The sequence below is a fragment of the Brassica rapa genome, chromosome A08 (assembly GCF_000309985.2).
Source record: "Brassica rapa cultivar Chiifu-401-42 chromosome A08, CAAS_Brap_v3.01, whole genome shotgun sequence".
NCBI classification, from domain to species: Eukaryota; Viridiplantae; Streptophyta; class Magnoliopsida; order Brassicales; family Brassicaceae; genus Brassica; species Brassica rapa.
In genome coordinates this window covers 17,131,579-17,156,324 of record NC_024802.2, presented here as the reverse complement: position 1 = coordinate 17,156,324, position 24,746 = coordinate 17,131,579, and the positions used below count along the sequence as shown (strand labels likewise).

Sequence of the window (24,746 nt, the reverse complement as noted above, 5' to 3'; positions counted from 1 at the left end):
ATTTTTTGTGAATTGGAGTTCTTTTAGCTTAAGTTTAAAAGTTAAGGTTTATGTTGTCAAGGTACCCCAATCAAATGCAATGTAATGTTTCTTTTTTTATTTTCGGCAACTAATGCATTTTTGAGATTTACTAAAGTCTGTGTTATTGGGCTTATTGTTGGTTAAATAAATGGGCTTTTAACATTTAGGCCCAAAACTTGTATAACAGGCGCTAGGGTTTCTCAAAATCCTCTTATAACCCCAACCTAGTGTTCCTTACGGTTGTTTGGCAGCTGACGACGACGGCGCGAACTTCACCGAAGATCCAAAATGGTGACTCTCATCTCTTTCTGCTAAGTCTCTCATAGTTTAGGAGAAACCTTTATATTTCGTAGAGCTTTGTTTGGTTGCCGTATGCTCTTTTGAAGTAGCTTAGTTATTGTTTATATATCCGTTAAGTAACTACTTCCTCTGAGCTGATTGTTTCTGATTTTGATTCTTGAGTCGTTAGTTAGTTGTAGACTTGTAGTGAGATCCTATGATTCATGTCTGTTCTGATTACTTCGAGAAGCAGGAAATGTATTAACTTGTAAAAGTAACAGTCTTCACTATTTGGATAGTTAGTTCTTATGTTTCCGACCAATTGTTTATGTCGTTGAGACCGTTTTCTTATAGAAGTTATCTCAAAGTTGTTTTTTGGGGTGAATTGTAGGTGAACATTCCGAAGACTAAGAAGACTTACTGTAAGAACAAGGAATGCAAGAAGCATACCTTGCACAAGGTGACCCAGTACAAGAAGGGTAAAGACAGTCTTGCTGCCCAAGGAAAGCGTCGTTATGACCGCAAGCAATCTGGATATGGTGGTCAGACCAAACCCGTCTTCCACAAGAAGGTAACATTTCGGACACTGGAAATCAAATCTAAATAGTATCCTCTGAGAACCACTGTTAGTATAGACTCTGAGTATCAAATTTTAGTTATATTGATTCCTGATTACTACTAGTATCAATCTTTTGTTTAGAAACTGTTATTTGACATGTTAAATGTCTCTGATCAATGGTCTGTGCTCATTGTTAATTGTAATTTTTGGAATAGGCTAAGACAACCAAGAAGATTGTGCTGAGGCTCCAGTGCCAAACCTGCAAGCATTTCTCCCAACACTCAATTAAGGTAAAGAGACATTTCTTTTACATTTTGTTAACACTTAAAAGTTTTTAGTTATAACATTTTGGGCTGGCTTTTTGCAGAGGTGCAAGCACTTTGAGATTGGTGGAGACAAGAAGGGAAAAGGAACATCCCTCTTTTAAGTTGTTACTTCTTATCTACTTTTTATCTTTTGTTGGTACTTGTCTTGCTAAGACATTCACTTACATTTTGAATCTTCCAGAAATGGTTTATGGACCTATGATCTTTTTAATACATTCGTATGAGATATTGTAAACTTAGTTACATCCCTAGTGGTGATTTTGAATCTAAAGTCCTGAAAATGCATATATTTGTAGGTTGAGAACCACCATTGGGGTTGCTTTTAGTATGGTCCTCCACCTTATTAAATTCCAATAGAAGCTTCCACAGATGCAACTTCACAGCTCTTTTAAACAACTTCGGAACTTTATAGTTCTCTTTTTTTAGCTGTATAAATTTACAGAATAAAGTTTTTGTAAAAAATTGCAAAGGAAATCCGGCCAATACTTAATATTTTGATGAACTGTTCCCACCACACATAATGCTACCATTGGTAAAACCAAGCCATCATCCTTTTATCAAGTGAAGTAAACTCCGAATGATTTATAATACTTTTAACCGAACGGTTAGCGAGATTATCTATGAAAACTAGACTCAATGGTCGTATCATCCTGTCCCAACATGTTCATCTCGGGCAAACTCACTGCATCCTCTTTCTTTTATAGATGCTTAACCATTTCGAGCCTGGGGGCTGGGAGACACTGCCATAAGGCATAATGGTGATTAATTTTCTCCCTTGGGAGCTGTACAAAATTACATTAACGTGGTTTTATCGCGTATATATGTTCCACGCTGTCAGTATTGGTAACCTCCCTTTTGCTGGTATGCGAGAAAGATAATAAACATTCTGTTTCTTTGAATATAAATAGTAAAGGTTGCAAGAAAAGATAAATGGGTGTCGGAATTATGTAAGCAAACCAATATATATCTACTTGTTAACTCTCAAATCCATAAAACATACATATGATTAATCATCATTTTGAAAAAGATATGTATCATCGATCATATACACTAATAATTGTATAAACAAAGCATATATATATTAATGTTATAATATACGTATTTAATACTATTACATTAACAATCATGAAAAGGGCGCAATACTTCACTTGGAAGTAAAATGGAGATAGAGAAACAAAATAAAGATGTTGAAACTCTATTTTTGTCTCCTTGTGCTAGTGTAAAACATGCAATATAAGTTGAAGCCTTGTCTAATAATAAAAGAAAAGATAAGGGCGAAAAAATAAATTTCGTTTGAGGCCAAAGACAAGGAACGCATGTATATATTAATTAACGAACAATTTGCAAATGGGAAATATGCTCTTGGATTTATAGATGTAGAGTCAGAAACACAGATCGTTGTAAATTGTAATCTGGAAAATACATATATACGGATACTACATAATAATCATTGAAGAAAAAAGAGATTTCACTTGGAAGTAAAATGAAGATAGAGAAACACAAAGAGCAAGACGATCGGAAACACCAAGATAAGTGGAGGAGTTGGTGGAGCCACCGGTCCAATCATCAAAGGAACGAACAGTAACATCATCGCTACGACTACAATCGCCAAGATCGAACCCGCCCCGATACCACCACATTCATTCGCCATTTCTGTTCTTCTCTTTAATTTAGATTTGATCTGTTGTAAGTACTGTGTTAATTTCCCTTCACTTTTAGTTTATAAAGATAACCAAACATCTATAAAGAGTTGTGTCGTTTGACCTTAGTATTATTAGACACAACGTTTCGCGTATATTGCATGAGAAACAAAAAACATTTGCACGTTTATTATAACCCACCCCGCCAAAAACCTTAAAACGCTGCGTTCCGTCATCTGTTTCTGTTTCCGCCACGTGTTAACTCCACGAAACGCGGCGTTTTGCACATTTAATCGATGTGGAATTCAAAATCTCAAATAAATTTGAATTCTTTCGTTATCCCGCCAAATTTAAAAACCGAAGACATTTCAAAAAACCTAATCTCTTGTCGTCTTGTGATTAAAATAGCCTCCATTTATCGCTTTTCTCTTTACACAATCAAATCAAAAATTACTTTTTTATTTTCTTCTCTCCCAAAGCCGATGTCAGCTTCATCGACTCGCCGCCGTCTGAAAGATATGAACACCGGCAACGGAGAAAACCAATCCTCCGGGAAAAAGCCTCTGAGGTCTGCAACTCCACTCCCGATCTCCACCACTCTCCAGAAATCATCATCGAGCAAAGAGAATCCAAAGCCTAGTCACCGTCCGTCGTTTGGATCCACGCAGAAGCCTCTGCTCCGGCAAGTCCAGCGGATCGATAAGTCCGCCGCGAAAGGCGTCGGTGATGGCGAGGGTCGGGTTACTCGATCCAAGTCTTCGGGGATACGAGGTAGGAGCTCGAGCCCGTCTGATCTGATTAGGGTTTTCTCGGATTTGAGAAAGAGGAACGAATCTAGGGTTCAATCGGATCAGGATAAGAGCTGTGATAGGGTTTGCGAGGAGACAGGTGAAGAGAGTAAAAGTAAGACGAATGTTAGGTCAAGCAAACTCGAGGGTTTGGTTCCAAAGGCAGATGCTTTGCGTGGATTTGGGGAAAAATCTGATTGTAAAGCTGAGAAGATTGTGAAAGGTAGTGGTGGAGCGTTGAGAAGGAAGTCTATTGATAACGTTGGGAAGGCGATGGAGGGAAGCAGTAATGTTGCTACTACTAAGTACCAAAGCAAGCTACACGAGAAGCTTGCTTTTCTTGAAGGGAAGGTTAAGAAGATTGCTTCTGATATCAAGAAGACAAAGGACATGCTGGATTTGAATAATCAGGACTCGTCTCAGGGTATGATCTCTGATTTACATCAGAAGATCACTGGGATTGAGAAGTCTATGATTCATGTTGTTGGAGGTTCTGAGGAAGGGAAAAACAAGGCTGCCAAAGCGAAAGCTTCGGTGAAAGGGTTGAACAAGGAGGAGCTCGAGGACAGGCTGTTTCCTCACCAGAGGTTGCTAAGGAGCAGAACTCAGTCCAAGGCAGTGTCACAAGTCTCGAAAGGTCAAGGCTTTGGTGAGTCTTCTAGCAAGGCGGTAAATGTTGAAGTGAAGCCCTCGGTTCTTGTTGAGGAGAATCCAATAGCGCTAGAGTTCTTGGCCTCACTTGACAAGGAAAAAGTCACATTAGGGAGTGATGATCAGAATGTGCTGGAAAATCTGGAAGTGCAGGAGATGGATACAGAGGAAGCCTCAAAGGAAAACAATCCTTCAAAAGACGTTAGTCTGACTTCCAACTTAGCTGAGATTCTCAGAGCTGACGAAGACCTTGAGGAAATTGATGAGGAAGAAAAAGGAGACGAGATGGAGCTGGAAGAGATAGAGAATGAATGCATGTATCAACTTAATGACATTGGATCCAAAACTTCCACTGGAGGATGGTTTGTGTCAGAGGGCGAGGCTGTTATACTCGCTCATGATGATGGCTCATGTTCCTATTACGACGTTGCTAATTCTGAGGTACTATGCTTTCATTTTCTCAGCTTAGTAATTCTGGAACATTTGTCCTTCCTGTAAAATCTATTGTGTCATCAATCATGCTTGATCTGAGGTTAAAAGTGCTCGCATGGAGCATTGATATTAGATTTTCACACTGACCACATCATACACGTTTCCTAAACTTGCAGAAATACTTAATTACTAGAGCTGTTTTGGCTTATATGTTGTATGTAATACTCTAGGGTACTGAATGTAACTTTTTACCATTCTGGGTGGCTTTGTATGTGGTGACTGGCTGAAATGTGTGCACTGTACATGCCTTGTTATCTCTTACATCAAAGATCTGAAATTTCTTTTTTTTTTTCAGGTAAAATCTGTGTACAGTCCTCCAGATGATATCTCACCAAACACTTGGAGAGATTGTTGGGTGGTTCGTGCACCGGGTGCAGATGGCTGCTCAGGCAGATATGTGGTAGCTGCTTCTGCTGGCAATACGATGGAGTCTGGGTTTTGTTCATGGGATTTCTACACCAAAGACATAAAGGCGCTCCACGTTGAGGACGGATCTTCAAGAGTTCCAAGGACTGCTCTGGCTCCTTTATCCAACAACACATCCCATGGTAGGAACACTCTGGCTTGTTCATTGTTACCAGAAGCTCAACAATGGTGGTACAGACCATGCGGTCCTCTCATAGCTTCAACTGCTAGTTTCCAAAGCGTGGTCAAGGTTTTTGACATCCGAGATGGGGAACAAATCATGAGATGGGAAGTGCAGAATTGTGTCTCAGGTTTAGATCATTCGAGCCCTTTACAGTGGAGAAACCGAGGAAAGCTTGTCATAGCAGAAACAGAAACGATTTCTGTTTGGGATGTCAACTCCCTTCACCCTGAATCCCTGCTCACCATTTCCTCTCCAGGGAGAAAAATCTCAGCGTTTCATGTCAACAACACAGATGCTGAAGTTGGGGGAGGTGTTCGTCAAAGGTTAGATCTTCATTTCACTTTGTCTAGTATAGTGAACATATATGAACATGAGGAAGTCAAAACTGGATACCTTTAGTATTTATTTCATTTGACTTATTTTGTTTGTCTTCACCTGAAATGCAGAGCAAGTTCCATGGACGCTGAAGGCAACGACGGAGTTTTCTGCACTACTGATTCAATCAACATCATGGACTTCCGTAACCCATCTGGCATTGGCGCTAAAATCCCCAAGCTCGGTGTTAATGCACAATGTGTATCATCTAGAGGAGATTCTGTATTTGTTGGAACCAATCCGAAATCATCATCTGCTAAGAAGTCAGTGGGTTATTCCTCTCAAGTGCTGCAATTCTCTTTAAGGAAACAGCGTCTGGTGAGCACTTACAACCTGCCTGACTCAAACACTCACTCGCACCACTCTGCAATAACCCAAGTCTGGGGAAATTCAAACTTTGTCATGGCTACTTCTGGTATGGGGCTTTTCGTGTTTGATACTTCAAAAGAAGAGACCTCGATAGGTAGTGACAGTGGAACCGTAAAAGAGGTTATTGGTCCAAACGATATGTACTGCCCTTCGTTTGATTATGCAAGTTCTCGTGTCCTCCTCATCTCAAGAGATCGTCCTGCTTTATGGAGGCACATCTTATAGGTAATTCAATGTACTTTTTAATCGATTGTTTAATTTAATTTTGGGTCAGATGTTGATAGTAGCTGAATTTTGATTTTCAGGGGATTTTGTCAGATGAGTCAATCAAGCAAGCTGGTGTTACCACGGTCGTGTGAGCGATTCTTATCTTGTTTAAACGGAGTGTCTCTCTATAGCACAGCTTGTGCTGCTTCTCTTGTGGTGTGGTGTGTTAAAGACAATATAAGTACCAAACTATGCGCTTCTGAATTCTCTTGTTTGACTCCAGTTTATTTGACTTCAGTTTTGTATATACATCTGGTTGTTTTGATCAATGTCACAGGTTTGTTGTTAGATGATTTCTAGCTTATAAAATGATCCGAATGAACTCAAAGGTAGCTAGCTAGTTGGTGAAATGGTCAAAGTGGCAAAATTTCTTTTGTTTAAGACAAAACGTGATTAATTCCTTGTAATCAAATCTGGATCTTCAAGTCTTGTTCCTCTGCTCCTAGGAGATTCCTTGTCCTCATGGTTCGTGTGTTTCTATGAGTTTGATTTCAGTACCTTTCATGTTTATGAATGTGAGTTCTGGATGATCTCTCTATAGTTGTATGGGATGGGTTATGTTATTTATGGTGGGCCATCTGGTGAGTTCTTCCACAAACTGATGTATGCTATTTTCAAAGGGAAAAGGGAAAATATAGAACAGTCGAAATAGCCCTTTACTTTCATGTAACGATCATTATTCTCAAGTAACTTATCTATTCACCTAATGAGAATTTACTACAAGATTGTCGCCACAATATATAAATCTGGACTTCGATTCCATAACGTAAATGATTAACCACTCAATAAATGAGCACCATATATTTGGTTTAACTGAGATTGTCAGCTTATATAGTTAAAGAACTTATTCGTTGTTGGTATATAGAAAACAAACTATCAGACTGCTTTTTATTCACTTACCCATAGTAACTTAACTCTTACCAAACTTTCAGTAGATTTAAGGAACACACTTCACGATTTTAAGTCAATTTTCATTCATTTTTATCTACAAAGTAGCTCTTATATATATGATCCGTAAGTCAAATGTTTCATACTTTATCGACAACTCAACCCTATATTATGGAAAATTTAAATAACTAATTAATTCAAATTGTGCTTAAGCGACCACCAAACTAATCAACAACCATTAACCCTTGTCCACTAACATAAAACTAGAGTGTACTATACCGATTCTTTCACTTTCATAAAACATATAACAAAAGGACGACTTAAAAAAAGATGAACATTACAAAAATGGTTTCAATATGTTCCATATGGAAGGGGCAAAAAACTTAAAGCACGTATGGAGTTGTAGTCTTGTAGACTAGAAAATTGCGTCGATGGAGACATAAACAGAGCAAAGCTGTGATGGGGGAGTATATGAAAACGTTAACTCATTTGCGAATTTAAGTCCAACAATTTATTAGTCAGTTGTTAGCAGTTGAAGTAACTATAAAGAGTTTGTTTAAATAAAAAAATGTTTGCTCTATTCACACTATATAAACGTTAGTAATGGTCGATAGGTCATGCTCATCGAACTGCACAAGATAAAAAAAAATAACAAGAAGAGACATGGGGCGTCTAGTAAACGGAGCTGGTCTCTTGGTTTTGTTGTGTTTCCATGTCTTTGTGGTGTGTAATGTGGCTGCGAGAGATGGTGTGATGAGCTTTGGCAAAGATGAAGAGGAGAAGACCTTCATAGGAGGTGGAAAGGGATTTGGAGGAGATTTTGGTAAAGGAGGTGGAATCGCTGGCGGGATAGGCAAAGGTGGAGGCTTTCTTGGCGGAGGCTTTGGTGGTGGTGGAATAGGAAAAGGCGGTGGTTTTGGAGGAGGATTCGGTGGAGGAATAGGCAAAGGCTTTGGCTTTGGAAAAGGTGGTGGCTTCGGCAAAGGAATAGGCAAAGGCTTTGGCATTGGTGGTGGAAAGATTGGACACAACTGAGATAAACAAGAAGAAACTTGTAGTTGCATTGCATGAGAGACTTTGGGAATAAAATAACTTTGTTTATTTTAATATGAGCTTTTAGACTATCTATCTATCGATGTTTTCATTTTCGGATTCTTCATTTTCATCATGAATTTTATTCCCTCACAAAAGAATATAATACTCAAACAACACCACACCACACCACAAGACTTTAGGCAAACCACTTGGTAACGACTTGACTCTTTTTTCTTCAAGCGACTACCTCAACTCCTAGACCTTTGAATCGTTGCTCCACCTAAGAGCTGAAACTACCTTGATGAGTCACTGTATAAACACACACGACCCAAAAATGATTACGCCCTTCTCAAAGGCCACACCTTCTACTACTTTCTAAAGCTTCTCCCTCCATGCTACCACTACTATCAGGGCCAAACAAATATAGCAAAATCAAAAACAACCATTCACTAGGATAAACCAATAATAATAATGAAAGCAGCAAAACCTTAGTTATATAAGTCTTATGAAACTCAAAAGTACATCCAACAGAAAAAAAATAACATAAATAGAAGCCAGACTTATTGTAATAAATAGCACAATGCTTATAAAGATTCAAACAGTCCAACCCTATGAATTGAGGAGCCTTTGATTTGAAATAACTTCTTCTCCACAAGGATCCATAAACTTAGGGGTGGTGATAGTCACTTAGTGACTATTGGCCTTGCCGACCCAAACCATACCCTTGTGACGGGTCATAACCTCCCATGTAGCCACCACCAGGATTGTTCAACCCCCCAACACTAGGTCTCCCTCCAACCGCACCATAAGCAGCTTGGTTACCGTAACCAGCTTCACCACTTCCACTGTACCCTCCGTATCCGTACTGTGTCTGAGCCGGAGGAGCTCCATATCCACTCTGAGCAGCACCATTCCCATACCCTCCGGGGTTCCCATAACCACTAGGAGCTGATGGAGTGTCCCATGCGTTTCTCGGAGCAACACTACTTCCATAACCACCACCTGGCATCCCCGTTGCTCCATATGCAGCTCCAGCACCTGCCCCATAACCTCCGTATCCACCAAATCCAGCACCGTTACTACCATTTCCATACCCACCACCAGCAGCATAACCTGAAGAACCACCATAAGACGGTAAACCATTTCCTACATTCTGAGGCTGCATATACCTATTAAAATCCATACGTCCGTCAAAACCGCCTTCACTGCCACCAAAACCCTGGTAACCACCACCACCGCCACCACCCATGGCTCGTCCAGCACCACCCGGATTAGCATCTTTAGGAAGAGCACGCTTCACTTCAACTTGCTTACCGTTCAAATCATGGAAGTTCTTCTGAAGCACACGGTCAACAGCATCTTCAGAGTCGAAGGAGACAAATCCAAACCCGCGAGGACGGCTAGTAGTCTGGTCGTGCATGATCACAACATCAGCCACAGGGCCGTACTGTTCAAAGTAGAGGCGAAACTCTTCGTCTGTCAAAGTAGGCGGCAAGCCTCCGACAAAGATCTTCTTGGTTTTGTTGTAAGCATCTCCTCCAGAGCCTCTAGTTGCATTGAAGCTCCCACTTCTTCCAGAGACTTGCTGCTCCTCTCTTGACATTGCTCTCTTCACATCAACCTACAAAAAAAATCATTAAAAGCTTAGGAATAAACCCCAAAAATCATTATTAATCAACTTAAATATATATATATATATAAATCACTACGCAATGGTTAGGCCTCTTATAGTGGATTAATATATCGACCGGTAGCCTATACCGATTTTTAGAACACTGATATTATTAATAGACCAAACCAAACTCTCTTAACTGATTCTACACTCAAACACTTATGATTCACAACATAAAGTAATACTAATAAATAAATAAAATGTAATACTAATATCAATCTCTCATCCTCAAAGTTAAATCAATCAATCAAAAGTCTCAATTTTTTCCAATCACGTTATCGAATTAAACAAAAGGGCAAAACCGTAAACAAGGTAAAAAGACAAAAAAAGTGGGGGGAACCTCTCTGGAATCAATGTGATGTTTGTCTTGAAGAACCCTATCGAGAAGAGAAGGATCGGAGAAGATGACGAAACCAAAACCCCTAGGACGGCCAGTGAGCTTGTCTCTCATGACAATAGCCTGAGAAACATCTCCGTAGCTGCTGAAATGCTCTCTTAGCTTGTCTTCGTCTGTCTCCCACGAGATTCCGCCAACGAAAAGCTTTCCTTGATCTGAATCCATCAGATCTATAACAAATCGCTGAAACCCACTTCAGAACTTACGAAAAGGGTTTAGCTTTAGGACAAGAGAATCAAGGTGGCCGACGTGAGAGAGGGAGAGGAGGAACAGCCAAACGAATATTTCTATTGGTTTGGTACTATCGATGCGCTCGCAAAGAGGACGAATCTGTCTGTAGATAGATTGATTAACGGTTCAGATCAGTTTTGAGTATTTCGACGGTTCTGATTTGTTTTCCGTTCTAAAAGGCCCAATAGAATGTAAACAATGGGCCATCAAGACCAATGTTGGTTTCCGTGATTGGGCTTGTAACAAAAGCAATAATTAAAAAAAATAGTGTGATGGACTTCATTGCAAAGTAGACAGACTTGTTAAAATCTCTATGTTGTAGAGGGAAATGTTTAGATAAGAAGGAAACACACTTTCAAGTTTCAACTTTGGACTATGTTGCCATGTAGAAACCCTTTTAGTCTTTTTTAGATATTATATATTAAAATCGACCCGAAAGACAGAAATTATGAAACGGTTACAAGCGTGATTTGAACAAAATTCACTAGTTAATGTATTACAAATCTAGTTTCGTCCACCCATTAAATCTGACACGTTTCACTAGTTTAATTTTGAAATCCTAAGAAACCAAATTCCGTTATCCTCGGCGATAATTACGAATAGGTAAGGTTCTTCTCATTACTTCGGATGCCGAGACTATCAATGTCTTCTGGGGAGTAGGTAGGATTCGGTGAACACCTCAAAACTTGTAACCGTCTCAGCCGATTAAGGGTGCAGGTACTAAAAGAGAAGGATATAGAACATAAACCATGGAAAATCGCTCCATAACATCCGTACAACCTCCAATAGCACCGAAAACGTCCAAAATAAAAATATCGATGAGGACCTCTAAACTGACCAGAAAACAGAAAGACATGAATATGACAACAGCTGTGATTAGAATGTTTGAATTTTGAATCTCAACATTCTATTAATTTAACTAAAAGCTTATATGTTTTTATCTCAGTACGTATGAATTTTGAATTTCAGATAAAGTAAAATTATGCGGGTTAATTAGAAAGATATTTTTGTGACAAAAAAAAAAAAAAATCAGAAAGATATTTTTTTGGTCAAATAAGAAAGATATTTATTAACTCTTTTTAGCATGGTATAACAAATACAGTCAAACTTGATTCTTATGAAATGGTTTAGAAATTAATTAGAATGGTTAGTTTCAGACGTGAATCCTAGGTGTTTGTCTTCCACACGTTCCAGAATTCTCACAAGAAGGAACAAAATCTATGAGAGCTGTGATAATCTCCATGCCAGATGTGCAACTTAGGTGTCGAAAATGCCAAGACAGCCTACAGAGCTTTAGTACTTGTAATAATTAACCTCATATGTCTATAAGTTGACCACCTCGTATCATTCCACTAAAAAGTGAATCAAATCCTTAAGGCCCTACCTAAAACGACAAGACGTGCACGTTCTCGAGCAAAAAACCTTAATTTAGTTTTTAAAGATTTTTTTTCCGAGAAACAAAGGCTTTGATTCAGCTTTCACTGAAATGCTTTTGAATATAGCAATAATGGTTAATGATTGTATGACCACTTTAATAAATCTCGTAATTACTTAACTCACAACAGGATATAAATATTAAGCCGTTAATTAGAAAAGGCTCATAAATGAGGGGACTAATTTGCAAGTTTATATATATTATATAAAAAAAAAATCAAAACATAAACAGTTGAGCTTTGAACAACTCAAAAAAGCGGTTTCTTAATTTCTTCTTTGTTTCTGTGTCCCTTCCTCGTAGTCTCTTCGATCTCATCTGGGACAGCTCCATCTTCGTGTTTCTTTTTTTCGGGGCTTATAGTCGCAACTCTTGTTCTGTCTGCATCAATTTTTTTTTTGTGTGTGTTAGAATCGATTTGAGTCAAATCATTTGAAGAATGAGAAGAAGGTGTTGATTATCTCTGGGATGGAGCAGCTTGTTAACTTCATTATTCGACCTCCAAGGTGAAAAAAGCAAAAAAAAAAAAAAAAACTTACTGATTCTGGAAACTATGTTTCGAGTTTCTCTTTGTTATTAGGGATGTGAAATTTTTCCTTTTCTTTTGAATTTAGAAGTGTTTTGCATCAAGTTTAGGGCTTCAGATTTTTTTTTGAATTTTTTTTCTTAGTCAAGACCTGATTTTCTTTTTTTGATTCATCTACAAATTTGGATATACTTGCAGAGCTGAATACAATCCGGAACATGATCTCTTGGAACAGGAGTTCTTGCTCAAAGGGAGATGGTACCAGAGGAAGGATTTAGAGGTATATATCACTTTTTTTTGAACATTTTATGATCTCATTGTTTAGTTTGTATTTTCTTCAGCTAAGGTTATAAAAGGATCTTGTATCCGACAGGTAAAAAACAGCAGGGGTGATACTCTCAAGTGTAGTCATTACATGCCAGTTGAGTGTTCTGAAGATAGGCGGCCTCTGCCTTGTGTAGTATACTGCCATGGAAACAGGTTAATGGGACTTTTAGGAATGTGATTTTAGCTTTACTTGTGAAAAAAATAAGCAAATTGACTCACCCCGTAGGCTGTTAAGAAGACACTGTGACAACCATGCTTTGCATTCGTACTGGATTTTTCAATTGTCATAATTGGTCCAACAAAATGTTCAGAGATTCACCACCTTACCTCAGCTTCTCCTTGGTTGTTATAGCGTACTATTCACTAAAATGACCTTATGATTATTCTCAGTGGATGTAGAGCTGATGCCAGTGAAGCTGCAATCGTATTACTTCCTTCAAACATCACAATTTTCACCCTTGACTTTTCGGGTTCTGGTCTCTCTGGCGGAGAGTATGTCACTTTGGGTTCCAACGAAGTATGTCCTCCTCTCATCTTCATTAGGTTGTCGATTGTTAATTATTGTCCCTCAAGTCATTGTGTTCACTAGCCATTGTCCTCAAGTAGTCACTTCTTTTATTGTGTGCTTGCAGAAAGATGATCTGAAAGCGGTGGTTGAGTATTTACGCACAGATGTAAATGTCTCCCTCATTGGCTTATGGGGTCGTTCTATGGGTGCTGTCACAAGGTTCCTCTCTAACTCTTTCATTTGTTAATTTACTTAATCTGAGCCATTTCATTTCAAGCTACATTCACTTTCCCTGTCTGCTAGACTAAGAATCATTGTGTTGGTGCACTTATTTTCCAGCTTGATGTATGGAGCAGAGGATCCCTCTATCGCAGCGATGGTTCTAGACAGCCCCTTCTCTGATTTGGTTGATCTGATGATGGAACTAGTAGATACATATAAGTTCCCCTTGCCCAAATTTACTGTAAGTAAAAGTATATTTGTAGCTTCTGTTTACTACAAGAGATTTTATTTAACGCTCTTTCAATTGCAGATAAAATTTGCAATACAATATATGCGGAGAGCTGTTCAGAAGAAGGCCAAGTTTGACATAACGGATCTCAACACCATTAAGGTCCTTTGTCCTTTTTGTCTAGTTGATTACTTTGATGATTAACTACTCTAATCCACTACTATGGTATGTGATGTTTTTGTTTCTTGATTTTCAATTTTTATCAATTATATATGTTTCAGGTAGCGAAGTCATGTTTTGTTCCAGTTTTATTGGGACATGCCATAGACGATGACTTTATTCACCCTCATCACTCGGAGCGTATATATGAAGCATACGTAGTAAATTTTCTTCCTCTTAAGCTCTCACAAGTTCTTGATTACAGTTTAACCTCTAAACATATGCTTTTTCTTTAATATTATGCAAGGGAGACAAAAATATAATCAAATTCGAGGGAGACCACAATTCACAGCGGCCACAATTCTACTTTGATTCTATAAACATATTTTTCCATAACGTTCTTCAGCCTCCAGAGGTGGCTGGGCCAACAACACTTTTTCACCCATTGGATGATTATTTTGCCAAGGTAACGAGTCTTGCAGTCTATCAGAATGTTCTTGTCTCTTTAGTGAGAAAGGTCAATGATGTTAACTGTTTGTATGTTCAGGGCAGTTGGAACACCGTGAAAGAAGTAAATTCTCCACCACCATCCTCAGCACAGAAAAGTAAAAGTCATTTAGTTTTTTTTTCTCCAATGTTTTATTTTTACCATTTAGCCAACATCTTTTCTTATTGATTTCAGGTATAGCTGTGGGCAGTACCTCCGATGTAATCAATGACGTCCGCATGAAAAGACCTATGAGTCGCACAGAGGTTGGTAGTTCTGCGAGTTTAAATGTTAGAGATATGGTTTCCTCTGTTATTGATCCCTCTAGAAACATCATCTATCAATTTTGAGGTGGGTGTAGCGTTAAAAATTAGAAACTCATATCTGTTTAGTTTCAAATTTGGAACTATGTAACTGTTCTTGCATTGGTACCAAACTAAAAGACTTTGCTTCACTACAAGTGTATGTAGTATAATTGTTAAACTTTCTCCATATCCTTGTTGATAGTCCTTTAGTACATCTCTCAGGTTCCTTCAAACGTCCCATCTAATCAATCATCATCAGACACGAAGGTCTATGATCAGTTCTCTTCTTCCTTATCTGTTCGTGTTTACTGTTCGGTTATGGTCATTAGCTATCGACTAATCAGTTTGTTATATGTTTTATCTTTTCAGGAAAAAGAGGGGTCCAGTAGTTCATCTTGTGATATGATCAGCTTCGATTTGTCAAATGGGGATCCGTATCCTCCTAATCTCGCTGTAGCTTTAGATGATGATCAATATGTGGAGTTTCAAGTAGAGGACTTGGCTGATTTTCCTTCTAATGCTGAGGAAGAAGAGAGGGTAATAACACAAAATGAAAATTGCGTGATGAACCTTTTATTCCCCTCTTTTTGACTGGGTTGATATTCATTTTGTTCACGTACCTCAGATGCTGATGGAAGCGGTGATGAAATCGCTGGAGGCAGAAGAGACTCATCAGAACAAAGAATCTTCCAGGACTAATAGAGAGAAGATTGAAGAAAAAGAAAGTAATGTTGCTGCTGCTTCTGCTACAGAACCAGTGTCTGAGACAGATTCTGCATCCGGTCCAACACTAATGAACCACCATGATGTATCATCATCTTCAGAAGCCGATGATGCTACAAATGATGAAAGCATTGATGTGTCAGCACGTACAAAGGCAACAGTGACTGTGGTTGGACGTAGTAGCACATCAGGAAACGGGTTATTACGACGATGGGATCTTAACTTCTTCAAAAGTAGATAAATTTCATTATGTGTTTTGGTTTTGGGTAAAAAATAGTAAGGAAAGCTTAAAGGTTTGTCATGACAAGTTTTATTCATTTGCTGTGTCTTGGCAAAAATCTCTGTTAAAAGAGATGAAATCATCTCGTGTTGGGTTTTGACCAAAAGGTCTCTTTATCCTCTTGTTATGAACATGTAACTATAGATCACCATGTATTTATTCTTATCACTAATCCTATATTTATGAACATATAATGCAATCATCCTACTTTCCAGGAATCAGTAAATACTGCGAAGGAAAAATGTAAGAGCATAAACCAATTGATAAACTTTGTCGAAGCAGTACATGGGTTAAAGACAATTTGGGTTTTGAGACAGTCAGTTCTTAGTCTAAGTAAGTTCTCAGGACATCTCCATCTCTACTCTATTTTTTCCTCCAAAATGGAGTAAAAGTGAATATGAAGTAAGGAATGCTTTAACCCAACTCCATATCTCACTCCATAATAAAATTTACTCCATAAATAGAGTAATCTATTTTTTGTTTGTTCATCACTCCATTATAGAGTAGGAAATGGAATAGGATTAAAGCAATTTTACTCTATTTTCACTTTTATTCAATTTTGAAGAAAAAAATGGAGTTTTACATTGGAGATGCTCTCAGTTCAAGACTATATAGGTGGATGATTTAGAATCAATTACGCATGATCAAATATATAAAATTAAATTATTTATATATATTTTTATAACACTTGTAAATCATTTTATAAATCCTAATAAATATTTTTATAAATCGAGGAAATAATGTATTATCTCTTATAAATGGTTTATAAAACTTAAAAGATCTTCATATCGAGTCAAATTATGTAAAATATTAATATTAAGCTTAATATTGACATAAATAATATTTTTATATAAAATTTCTCGTTTGTTACACTAATCTTAATGATCTTATTATTCTATAAAGATCTTTAAGTCACTCAATATCGTCTTCTCAGTAACAAACAAAGAAAGCTGGTCCTCTCTCTCTCTGGCTGAAGATAATGTTTTCACAAGTCTAAATATGGTCACAAACTTTTGTATATCAAAAGCATTGAAACAATGTTGTTAACCAAATATTGAAACAACTGGATGAATTTCTAGATACTCACAGTATATTTTATTAAATTTTTATTGCAATAACTATTGAAAACCTTTACAAAAGACTATGAATAAAGATGTTCTAAACTTTTGTTACCATTCATCGCTAATTATGTTGATGGCTTTTGACAGTTTGTAGACCAGAAATTAGAAACCCTGATCTTTTCCTATGTTCTTTTTTTTTTTTGTGTGCGTGTCACATGTTGAATAATACCCAAGTCTTGTCAAATTTCGCGTCTCTAGTTTAATATTTATAAACCAACCATTTAAGGATGAAGTTAAACCAATATAACACTGAAGAGACACCTAAAACAAGCTGACTTGTCTACGATCCGCACAGGCGCACATCATGCACCGTAAATTATATGTCCATAAGTAATGTGGCTTTTCTTGTTGAAATCATTTTATTTAGTAATAACACACTGGGAATTAACTAGCTCTTATTAATGAAACAAATCGTTTTTTGGCAGCTAAATAAATAAAATAAATCGTTATGTCCCTAACCGGTGTTTTAAATTTACATTCTTACTATATCAATATATTAGAAACTGTAGATAAATTTATCAGGCAGATTTTTATATATACTATGTTAATTTTAAATATATATATATATATATATGTATATATTAGAAACTGTAGATAAATTTATTAGTGAGGATAGTGAAAGTAAACTAATTTATAAAAAAAAAAAAGTAGTGAAGTTCTTAAAATCAATAAACTTGTGTAAATCTAAACATTTAAGCTTAGAAGTAAACCTTTTCTAAGTCCTACATAAACCTTGTAATTTGTTCTCAAATTTTATTATTATCAATCAAAATGTTAATTATAAAGTTGTTTTTGAAATTAACAATACAAAATTATAAATTGTAGGTTTTTCTTATTTTGTATGCTATTAAAACAATCACCCCAATATTATTATTTTAGAAAGATTATCATTTTTGAAGATAGTTACAATTCTAAAGCTGTCGTTAATATCTTGATTTTTTTTAAAAACAACTAGAGTTTTTGTCCGCGCTACGCGCGGAAAATGAGTTTGAATATATTATTCGATAACCTCTTTTACTAATATTAAGAATTTATTTGCTAAGTCCAATTATGTTTTGATTTGGATGTTGACATTTTATATAATTTTTTCCATAGGTAGATAGATAAAATTGTCAAAAAATAGAAAATAATAAATTAGTTTAAAGGAAAAAGACAGATGAAAAAATATTTTGTTTCTTTTATTACAGTCGAGTCAAACAAAATGTAATACTTGGTAGGACATAAGAAAAAGAATAGAAACAGGGTGCAGTCTTTTTTTCACTCTATAACTTTGGTTGTGTTGGAGTTTCTTTGTACCTCAGCTAATTCTGTAGTTAATATGGTATTCGTTCTATGTTCAAAAAAAAAAAATATGGTATTCGTTCTTTGAAGTGTTTGATGTATTTGACTGAGCTGTCAAAGTAAAATTTGGTTGCTAGTGAAGAAGCGAGTTCCAATTTTCATGCACGTGAATATTTAAAAATAATTGTATGAACAATATGTTAAATATAAAACACTTACCTTTAGACTCTTTTGGGATGAGAGGAGAGAGACGCTGAGAAGCGTTCTCAAAAATAAATGCGGATGGATGGTGAGAGACAAATTCCAATAACTAACTCTCCTTTCGAAAATTCTCTAATTATTATTTTTTTCAATTAAGATTATTAATAAATTTTTTGATTTTATTCGTTTCACTTTTACTCTTGAGATGATCTATCTACTAATAATTATAAATCCGGATTTACTTCTTTTATTTTCTCAAATAGTAAATTCATAAAATTGCCTAGGAACGTTTTTATCTATTTCTTACTTTCTTTAGACAATTCTAAAAAAAATTGTTTTCTGATTTAACTAAATAAAATAGAATATCCAAAATTAGTTTTAAAAATGACGGTGAAAAATGAATCTTACCCCAAAAGAAAATCGAAGTTGTGTAGGATATCTATGTAAAAAAATCAGAAATGTCTTTTCAAACAAAAAAATCAGAAATGTACGTGCATGTATGTTTTAAGAAGAAACTAAATAATTGGAACTAAACAATTGCCAACAGGTAGACTAAACATTAGACTTAGGATGGTGCTGACATTATGATGTGCACGATCAGCATTATATACTTTTCATCAAATCTTTAAATTAGTATATCTTCACTTCCTCTGTTTTTATAAAATAAAAACTTGTATGATAATTAACAACCGTTTTATTAACACAGTTAACAATCGTTTTAATGAGCTTTTCAATATACTACATTACTACTGACCTCTTGACAACAACTATAAAAGCCAACTTTTAAGTTTCAAAAACATTATACTTGTTTTTAAAAAATGGAAACAACAAAAACTAAAACACAACAGATAATGCTCTCTCTGTCTCTGAGTCTTAAAATGCATATGAGAGCAAACAGAGCTAACACGTGACAACAGCTATGCTAAGCTTCTCTCTAGTAGATAATAACCTCTGTTCTGATTGTTCAAGTTCATTAGATCTCTTTTGTAACTCAGATCGTACGGCCACAAGGGACTCCTCTGCATCGTCATGTGTAACTCCCTTCTCGGTATCTGCAGGGTCAGACGTCAAAGAATCTACTGCGCCAGCCGCTCCAATGTCGATACTCTTCACATTCTCTTCTTCCGTGGACAATGCTACGCTGATATCATTTTCGGAATTCGCAACTTCTTTTCTCGGTTCATCTCCACTATCAGAAGTTGCTGTGGTGTTTCCTGGCTGAAGCGTGTCAACTGAAACATCACTGTTAGCTGCTGCATTTACAGAAGTCGGTGGAGGATCAACAACCTCCTCACCAATATTCACATTAGATGAAGCTCCTCCTACAGCCACATCAGACGGAGCTTCTGCCTCGTCACTGACACCACCAGTGTCAGGTTTAGGCTCATGCTTCTTACCAGATTTTTTGGAGGATTTTCCTTGGCTTGTACTCCCCTTGGGGTCCTTTTTATGATCAGTGTTTTTGTCAGCCTTCTTTTGACGAAACTGTTGAAGCTGAAAATGAAGTTAAAAAAACTCAGCGATTAACCAACGCAAGAAGAAGAGCCGACCTGTCGTCTTAGAATCACCTGACATGGTCTGAAAGCCTCTCAAGGAAAGCCTCATAAATGACATGAGGCTTTAGCCTGATTGGAATAAGGAATCAATGAATGGAGACAAATAAAAATGGAGAGGCGTTACAGAACCACTGAGAGGTTCCATAGTAGAAACGACGGAATACATTGACACTAAAAGACCTAAAGCTCGAACTCTTTATTTCAATCTCAGGAACCCTAAGAGTTAAATCATAATCTAAAACTCACAACCCTAGAATAGATCTTCAAGAAATAAAATAAAAAAAAATCAAATCTTTATGACCTGTGGCAATAGAGGACATCTACATAGTCCATATCGAGTCTTTTGAGAGAAGCTTTGGTTCCTTCGATGATATGTTTCCTCGAGAAACCTTTATCGTTAGGACCAGGACCACCCCAGAAGATCTTGGTGGAGACCATGATGTTGGATCTCCGCCAGTCCAGCTCGCGAATCGCCAGACCCATAATCTTCTCAGCTCGGCCATTGGCGTAAACCTCGGCGTTGTCGAAGAAGTTGACTCCGTGATCATGGCAGCACTGGAGAATCAGACGTGAAACGGAACAAAGAAGAGGAAGAGCAAAGGGGATGTCGAAGAGTTAGGGTTTGAAGAAATAAGAAAGGGCGAGATCTCAGCATACATACTCGGCGAGGTATCAGATTTCCGTCTCTAAAGTCTGATGGGCTCCATGGCCCAAACGTATACACAGCAGATCAAAGGAAAAAAACGCAAAGCCCAAACGAAAACGCCAAAGCCTAACACGGGCAACAAAGAGCTTACGTGGCAAAACATTGCAACCTGATTGGTTGATTTTTTTGTCTGACGTGGACACCCTCCCTACTCCTCATATATCCCTTTTAATATAGTATAGATTGTAGTATATTCCCTGTATATTACATATCTGGAAATTGTAGTTGTAAAAGGAAAAGCAATCTATTTAGAGAAATAAATAACAATCCTGGGGTCTTGAAACAGCAAATTAATCAAAGGAATTCAAAACCGTGACACAAGAAAAAAATATCTTCAAAGATGCATCCGTTCAACGCTATGATGGCGGCGAGGATGCTGACCGCCGTCGGAAAATCAAACGGATTAGAAAGCGAGACGATCCCCTTCGGATCCTTGTGGTGGAGTATCTACGCCGGCGTCTCTTGTTTCCTCGTCTTCTTCGCCGGAATCATGTCCGGTCTCACTTTAGGCCTCATGTCTCTCAGTCTCGTCGACCTCGAAATCCTCCAACGCAGTGGCTCCCCAAAGGAGAAGAAACAATCAGGTTTTGTTGAAAAAAAAAAAAAAAAATTGATTCTGATTCTGACTCTTTTAACTGTTTGTTTTGAATCTTTTTTTATTTGTTCAGCTGCGATTTTGCCGGTAGTTCAGAAACAGCATCAGCTTCTAGTGACACTTCTCTTGTTCAATGCTCTTGCTATGGAGGTATGATTCATTAAAGATTGCACATAACCTTTGTGCTTTGTTCTGATGTGAAAAGATTTAAACTTGCAGGGCCTTCCTATTTACTTAGACAAGATCTTCAACGAGTATGTTGCTATCATCCTCTCCGTTACTTTCGTTCTCTTTGTTGGAGAGGTATGTTCTTTTAAGCAAAGTTTTGATTTTTTATTAAGGCTTTGTAATGATTGTGTGTGTGTGTGTTTAGGTTATTCCTCAAGCTATATGCTCCAGGTATGGACTAGCAGTGGGAGCTAACTTGGTTTGGCTTGTCCGCATCTTAATGATTCTCTCCTATCCCATATCTTTCCCTGTTGCGAAGATGTTGGACTGTGTGTTGGGACATGGTGACCCTTTGTTTAGACGGGCTCAGTTAAAGGCTCTTGTTTCCATTCATGGGGAAGCTGCTGGCAAGGGAGGTGAGCTTACCCATGATGAGACCACTATCATTAGTGGAGCGCTTGATTTGACTGCCAAGACTGCTCGAGAAGCCATGACGCCTATTGAATCAATCTTTTCCTTGGATATGAATTCAAAGCTGGACTGGTGAGTTTCGGTAACTCTCTACCTCATATTTGACCTTTGTATCTTACACTACTTTTTGCTTGTGATTAGGGAAGCTATGGATAAGATTCAAACACGGGGACATAGCCGGATTCCTGTCTACTCCGACAATCCTAAAAATGTTGTCGGACTTCTTTTGGTAGGTGTTGTTTGAGATCCTTTATTCGGTTTATCATCTTCTTTTGCAAACACTAATGAAGATGTTGTTCTGTTTGTTAGGTGAAGAGTCTCCTTACTGTTCGCCCTGAATCAGATACTCTTGTCAGCACAGTTGGTATACGCCACATTCCAAGGTCTTGCCATTTTCTTTCCCTGTAGATATCCTCTCTATACATACTAGATTCTGATTTGTATGTGTTTAAATGATGTAACCAGGGTTCCCGCCGATATGCCATTGTATGATATACTGAACGAGTTTCAAAAAGGGAGCAGTCACATGGCTGCAGTTGTGAAGGTCAACGTGAAACGCAAAGGTTCTCTTTCAACTTTGCTTGAAGAAGAAAACACTAGTGACTCCAAGTTGACTACACCTCTGTTACTAAAGCGAGAAGGAAACCAGGACAATGTCGTTGTTGATATTGACAAGATTAGTAACAGTGGGTTCTCGCATACTTCAGAGGAGATAGAGGATGGAGAAGTAATCGGAGTCATCACTTTGGAAGATGTGTTTGAAGAGCTTTTGCAGGAAGAGATTGTGGATGAAACTGATGAATATGTTGACGTACATAAAAGGATCCGGGTGGCGACTGTAGCTGCAGTGGCGATTTCATCATTAGCGAGAGCTCCTTCAAGCCGGAGGTTACTTGGCCAAAAGGGAACTGTAAGTAAACACACTCTCTCTCGCCAAAGAAAATGGTTTTTTAAGTGAAAAAAATCTTTGTGGAGTTGAGATATTGAACCGGTTTGTGTGTGTTTTGCAGGGAGGACCAAAAACGCCAAAGGCATCTTCTACTACTCCAAAGACAGGACAGGACAAACCGATTTGAACTACGACCGGTTCTCTTCAGGGATGATGATTTCAGGTGTTCTGTTTTTTTTTTGACTGGGATGTGAGTGTAATAAAACAAGGTTCTCAAGCTTGGATCAATTATTGAGCACATACGTGTAGGTATAATAATATAGTCTACAAAACAATTCGAACTTGTTTTAGCTCCCAAATCTATTCATTTGTATGTTCTTTTTCATTCTTTCTCGTCTCCCTTTTCGTTCCATTAATAAGGCCAATGTTTACATGAAGTTTTGGTAATGTGTAGAAAGTAGCACGTTTGATTTGAACCCTTCTAAAGCAGCAGTGTTTACTCCAACTTTGCTATGAATTGAACTGTTAGAATCCACCATGGACAAACTATCAAAAACCTCATAAATTTGATCAATGATTTAAACAAAAAACAAAAGTAAAAGAAAGATGCTGAAGAAGAAAAAGGCACACAAGATTGTTAACTGATTCTGATGTCAAGAATTACTCAATAGGACCAGATCTATCTAGCAATCCACTCAAAGAAGAATTACATCTCATACACGAGCAGACTTATCACTAGAGTTATAATCTATGATATCTTATTTTTTGGATGAAGGAGAAGACAGACACGGTACCAGACATTTATACAATTTTTAACAAACGTTGACTAATGAAACCCTCTATCCCGACTAAAGGGTCCTTAACATATCTTCTCCTTTCTTGGTGGAGCTGATTATCTAGTTGGTACATGACAAACATTGCCTCACACTTGGGTATGGCCGTATGGGAATGAGACGACAAGTAAACAAGATTGGTGTGAAGTTTGCGAGGAGAGATTGCCTTTAGAAGGAAAATAAATACTCTATTAAGTGCGACCACCGCTGCACCACACTTCATAACAAATGTTTACTCAGGGAAGATACGTATATAAAACTCCGGTGATACTATCAAACCGTTTTATGATATTGCTGTTACTATTCTTCCCAACGCTTTGCTTTCACGACAAACTTGCGAGTGGTGCCATGGTATAGTATGTGAACCATATAAAGCCAATACCATTCTTCACATGAAGAATTCATTATTGAGCACACCATGAAGGTTATATGTACTAATCTAATTGAACTGTACGAAGACAAGATACAATACAAACATTATTTTAAATTTAAAGGATAGAGCAAGTGTTAAGGTAACTTATAAACATGCTATGTTATGTTAGGCTATATTCATAAAAACTCTGTTAATCAAAACAAAACAAAAGAAAAGCTATAGACAAAAGAAAAAAAAAACATTGATCAAAGGTTGACTAGATTCTATACAGTTTATCAGGCTTGATGACAGGGTTTTGGATAGTTAACTCGGTAATGGCGGCAGATTTATAATCGGATAGACAAGAATGTTCCTCCGGGTGACGGTGAGATCCACAGAACACATGGCCGCACCTGCATTCAAATCCTAGCAGCCCCACCTTTTTATTGCACGCATTGCATCTACTCCTCTTTTTATTCCTTACCACAACGACTGCCTCTTCAGACTTCTCCACCACTGTTGCTGTTGTCCTGTGGTCTCTTATAGTGTCCAAGTATCTGGCAGACTCATCCTTTAAAAAACTGTTGTAGCACTTAGAGCAAAGGTTCTTGGTCTGTGGCGTGCTGAAGAAGCCACATCCGTTGATGCATAGAGAAGGCTCTCCTGTCATGCTTTCTTTAACGACTCTTATGTTTGCAACTCTCTCTCTGTATTGTTTGCTTTGGCTCTCACAATCTAATCTTAAGTTGAATCTAATGTTTGCAATCGTTGGGTGTGTCTGTCCTTGCTTTCTTCC

The 24,746-nt window shown here is 37.5% G+C and overlaps 8 protein-coding genes across 10 annotated transcripts; 5 read left to right on the top strand and 3 right to left on the bottom strand.

The window, feature by feature from the left end:
• Positions 1-142: 142 nt before the first annotated feature.
• LOC103835204 (60S ribosomal protein L36a) lies at positions 143-1,443 on the top strand. The gene is made up of 4 exons (XM_009111327.3): positions 143-312; positions 692-871; positions 1,075-1,149; positions 1,227-1,443. The coding sequence occupies exons 1-4, from the start codon at positions 310-312 to the stop codon at positions 1,284-1,286; spliced, it is 318 nt and encodes a 105-aa protein (XP_009109575.1). The 5' UTR covers positions 143-309; the 3' UTR covers positions 1,287-1,443.
• On the bottom strand, positions 1,294-2,931 carry LOC103835203. Its single transcript, XM_033276354.1, has one exon. The coding sequence runs from the start codon at positions 2,834-2,836 to the stop codon at positions 2,654-2,656; it is 183 nt and encodes a 60-aa protein (XP_033132245.1). The 5' UTR covers positions 2,837-2,931; the 3' UTR covers positions 1,294-2,653.
• Positions 2,932-3,065: 134 nt separating this feature from the next.
• LOC103835201 (KIN14B-interacting protein At4g14310) lies at positions 3,066-6,661 on the top strand. Its single transcript, XM_033276347.1, has 4 exons — positions 3,066-4,705; positions 5,052-5,668; positions 5,792-6,314; positions 6,395-6,661. Exons 1-3 carry the CDS (start codon positions 3,122-3,124, stop codon positions 6,312-6,314), a joined length of 2,724 nt encoding a protein of 907 aa, XP_033132238.1. The 5' UTR covers positions 3,066-3,121; the 3' UTR covers positions 6,395-6,661.
• A 515-nt stretch (positions 6,662-7,176) lies between these two features.
• On the top strand, positions 7,177-8,372 carry LOC103835200 (glycine-rich protein 5). The gene has a single exon (XM_009111324.3). It carries the CDS (start codon positions 7,908-7,910, stop codon positions 8,277-8,279), a length of 372 nt encoding a protein of 123 aa, XP_009109572.1. The 5' UTR covers positions 7,177-7,907; the 3' UTR covers positions 8,280-8,372.
• Positions 8,373-8,745: 373 nt separating this feature from the next.
• Positions 8,746-10,676, bottom strand: LOC103835199 (heterogeneous nuclear ribonucleoprotein 1). Its single transcript, XM_009111323.3, has 2 exons — positions 10,292-10,676; positions 8,746-9,900 (listed from the first exon to the last, which is right to left on the bottom strand). The coding sequence occupies exons 1-2, from the start codon at positions 10,511-10,513 to the stop codon at positions 8,974-8,976; spliced, it is 1,149 nt and encodes a 382-aa protein (XP_009109571.1). The 5' UTR covers positions 10,514-10,676; the 3' UTR covers positions 8,746-8,973.
• A 961-nt stretch (positions 10,677-11,637) lies between these two features.
• Positions 11,638-15,995, top strand: LOC103835198. Of its 3 annotated transcripts, none has more exons than XM_033276350.1 (14): positions 11,638-12,517; positions 12,736-12,817; positions 12,911-13,017; positions 13,255-13,381; positions 13,497-13,591; positions 13,712-13,835; positions 13,905-13,985; positions 14,105-14,203; positions 14,290-14,448; positions 14,530-14,587; positions 14,665-14,735; positions 14,985-15,041; positions 15,144-15,311; positions 15,400-15,995. In XM_033276350.1, exons 1-14 carry the CDS (start codon positions 12,480-12,482, stop codon positions 15,736-15,738), a joined length of 1,605 nt encoding a protein of 534 aa, XP_033132241.1. In that variant the 5' UTR covers positions 11,638-12,479; the 3' UTR covers positions 15,739-15,995. The 3 variants fall into 3 exon arrangements, with proteins under 3 accessions (XP_033132241.1, XP_009109570.1, XP_033132242.1); XM_009111322.2 differs by having other exon boundaries at positions 11,639-12,517; positions 14,997-15,041; positions 15,400-15,738; XM_033276351.1 differs by lacking the exon at positions 14,985-15,041 and having other exon boundaries at positions 11,641-12,517.
• A 4,894-nt stretch (positions 15,996-20,889) lies between these two features.
• On the top strand, positions 20,890-23,152 carry LOC103835197 (DUF21 domain-containing protein At4g14230). The gene is made up of 8 exons (XM_009111321.3): positions 20,890-21,226; positions 21,311-21,387; positions 21,457-21,540; positions 21,611-21,948; positions 22,018-22,105; positions 22,186-22,259; positions 22,342-22,786; positions 22,887-23,152. Exons 1-8 carry the CDS (start codon positions 20,983-20,985, stop codon positions 22,950-22,952), a joined length of 1,416 nt encoding a protein of 471 aa, XP_009109569.1. The 5' UTR covers positions 20,890-20,982; the 3' UTR covers positions 22,953-23,152.
• On the bottom strand, positions 22,997-24,620 carry LOC103835196 (putative zinc finger A20 and AN1 domain-containing stress-associated protein 8). Its single transcript, XM_009111320.3, has one exon. It carries the CDS (start codon positions 24,618-24,620, stop codon positions 24,228-24,230), a length of 393 nt encoding a protein of 130 aa, XP_009109568.1. The 3' UTR covers positions 22,997-24,227.
• Between the last annotated feature and the right edge of the window lie 126 nt (positions 24,621-24,746).

What these genes read in the sequence shown, in the direction of transcription:
- LOC103835204 (XM_009111327.3), top strand. An exon ending in AACCCGTCTTCCACAAGAAG is followed by an intron (nt 872 to 1,074) that starts GTAACATTTCGG and finishes TTTTTGGAATAG; the next exon opens with GCTAAGACAACCAAGAAGAT. An exon ending in TCTCCCAACACTCAATTAAG is followed by an intron (nt 1,150 to 1,226) that starts GTAAAGAGACAT and finishes GGCTTTTTGCAG; the next exon opens with AGGTGCAAGCACTTTGAGAT.
- LOC103835203 (XM_033276354.1), bottom strand. Translation starts at nt 2,836, where the DNA reads ATGGCGAATGAATGTGGTGGTATCGGGGCGGGTTCGATCTTGGCGATT.
- LOC103835201 (XM_033276347.1), top strand. Translation starts at nt 3,122, where the DNA reads ATGTGGAATTCAAAATCTCAAATAAATTTGAATTCTTTCGTTATCCCG. An exon ending in ACGACGTTGCTAATTCTGAG is followed by an intron (nt 4,706 to 5,051) that starts GTACTATGCTTT and finishes TTTTTTTTTCAG; the next exon opens with GTAAAATCTGTGTACAGTCC. An exon ending in GGGGGAGGTGTTCGTCAAAG is followed by an intron (nt 5,669 to 5,791) that starts GTTAGATCTTCA and finishes CCTGAAATGCAG; the next exon opens with AGCAAGTTCCATGGACGCTG.
- LOC103835200 (XM_009111324.3), top strand. Translation starts at nt 7,908, where the DNA reads ATGGGGCGTCTAGTAAACGGAGCTGGTCTCTTGGTTTTGTTGTGTTTC.
- LOC103835199 (XM_009111323.3), bottom strand. Translation starts at nt 10,513, where the DNA reads ATGGATTCAGATCAAGGAAAGCTTTTCGTTGGCGGAATCTCGTGGGAG. An exon ending in ATCACATTGATTCCAGAGAG is followed by an intron (nt 9,901 to 10,291) that starts GTTCCCCCCACT and finishes TTTTTTTTGTAG; the next exon opens with GTTGATGTGAAGAGAGCAAT.
- LOC103835198 (XM_033276350.1), top strand. Translation starts at nt 12,480, where the DNA reads ATGGAGCAGCTTGTTAACTTCATTATTCGACCTCCAAG. An exon ending in TTCATTATTCGACCTCCAAG is followed by an intron (nt 12,518 to 12,735) that starts GTGAAAAAAGCA and finishes ATATACTTGCAG; the next exon opens with AGCTGAATACAATCCGGAAC. An exon ending in TCACTTTGGGTTCCAACGAA is followed by an intron (nt 13,382 to 13,496) that starts GTATGTCCTCCT and finishes GTGTGCTTGCAG; the next exon opens with AAAGATGATCTGAAAGCGGT.
- LOC103835197 (XM_009111321.3), top strand. Translation starts at nt 20,983, where the DNA reads ATGCATCCGTTCAACGCTATGATGGCGGCGAGGATGCTGACCGCCGTC. An exon ending in ATGAATTCAAAGCTGGACTG is followed by an intron (nt 21,949 to 22,017) that starts GTGAGTTTCGGT and finishes GCTTGTGATTAG; the next exon opens with GGAAGCTATGGATAAGATTC. An exon ending in GGTATACGCCACATTCCAAG is followed by an intron (nt 22,260 to 22,341) that starts GTCTTGCCATTT and finishes TGATGTAACCAG; the next exon opens with GGTTCCCGCCGATATGCCAT.
- LOC103835196 (XM_009111320.3), bottom strand. Translation starts at nt 24,620, where the DNA reads ATGACAGGAGAGCCTTCTCTATGCATCAACGGATGTGGCTTCTTCAGC.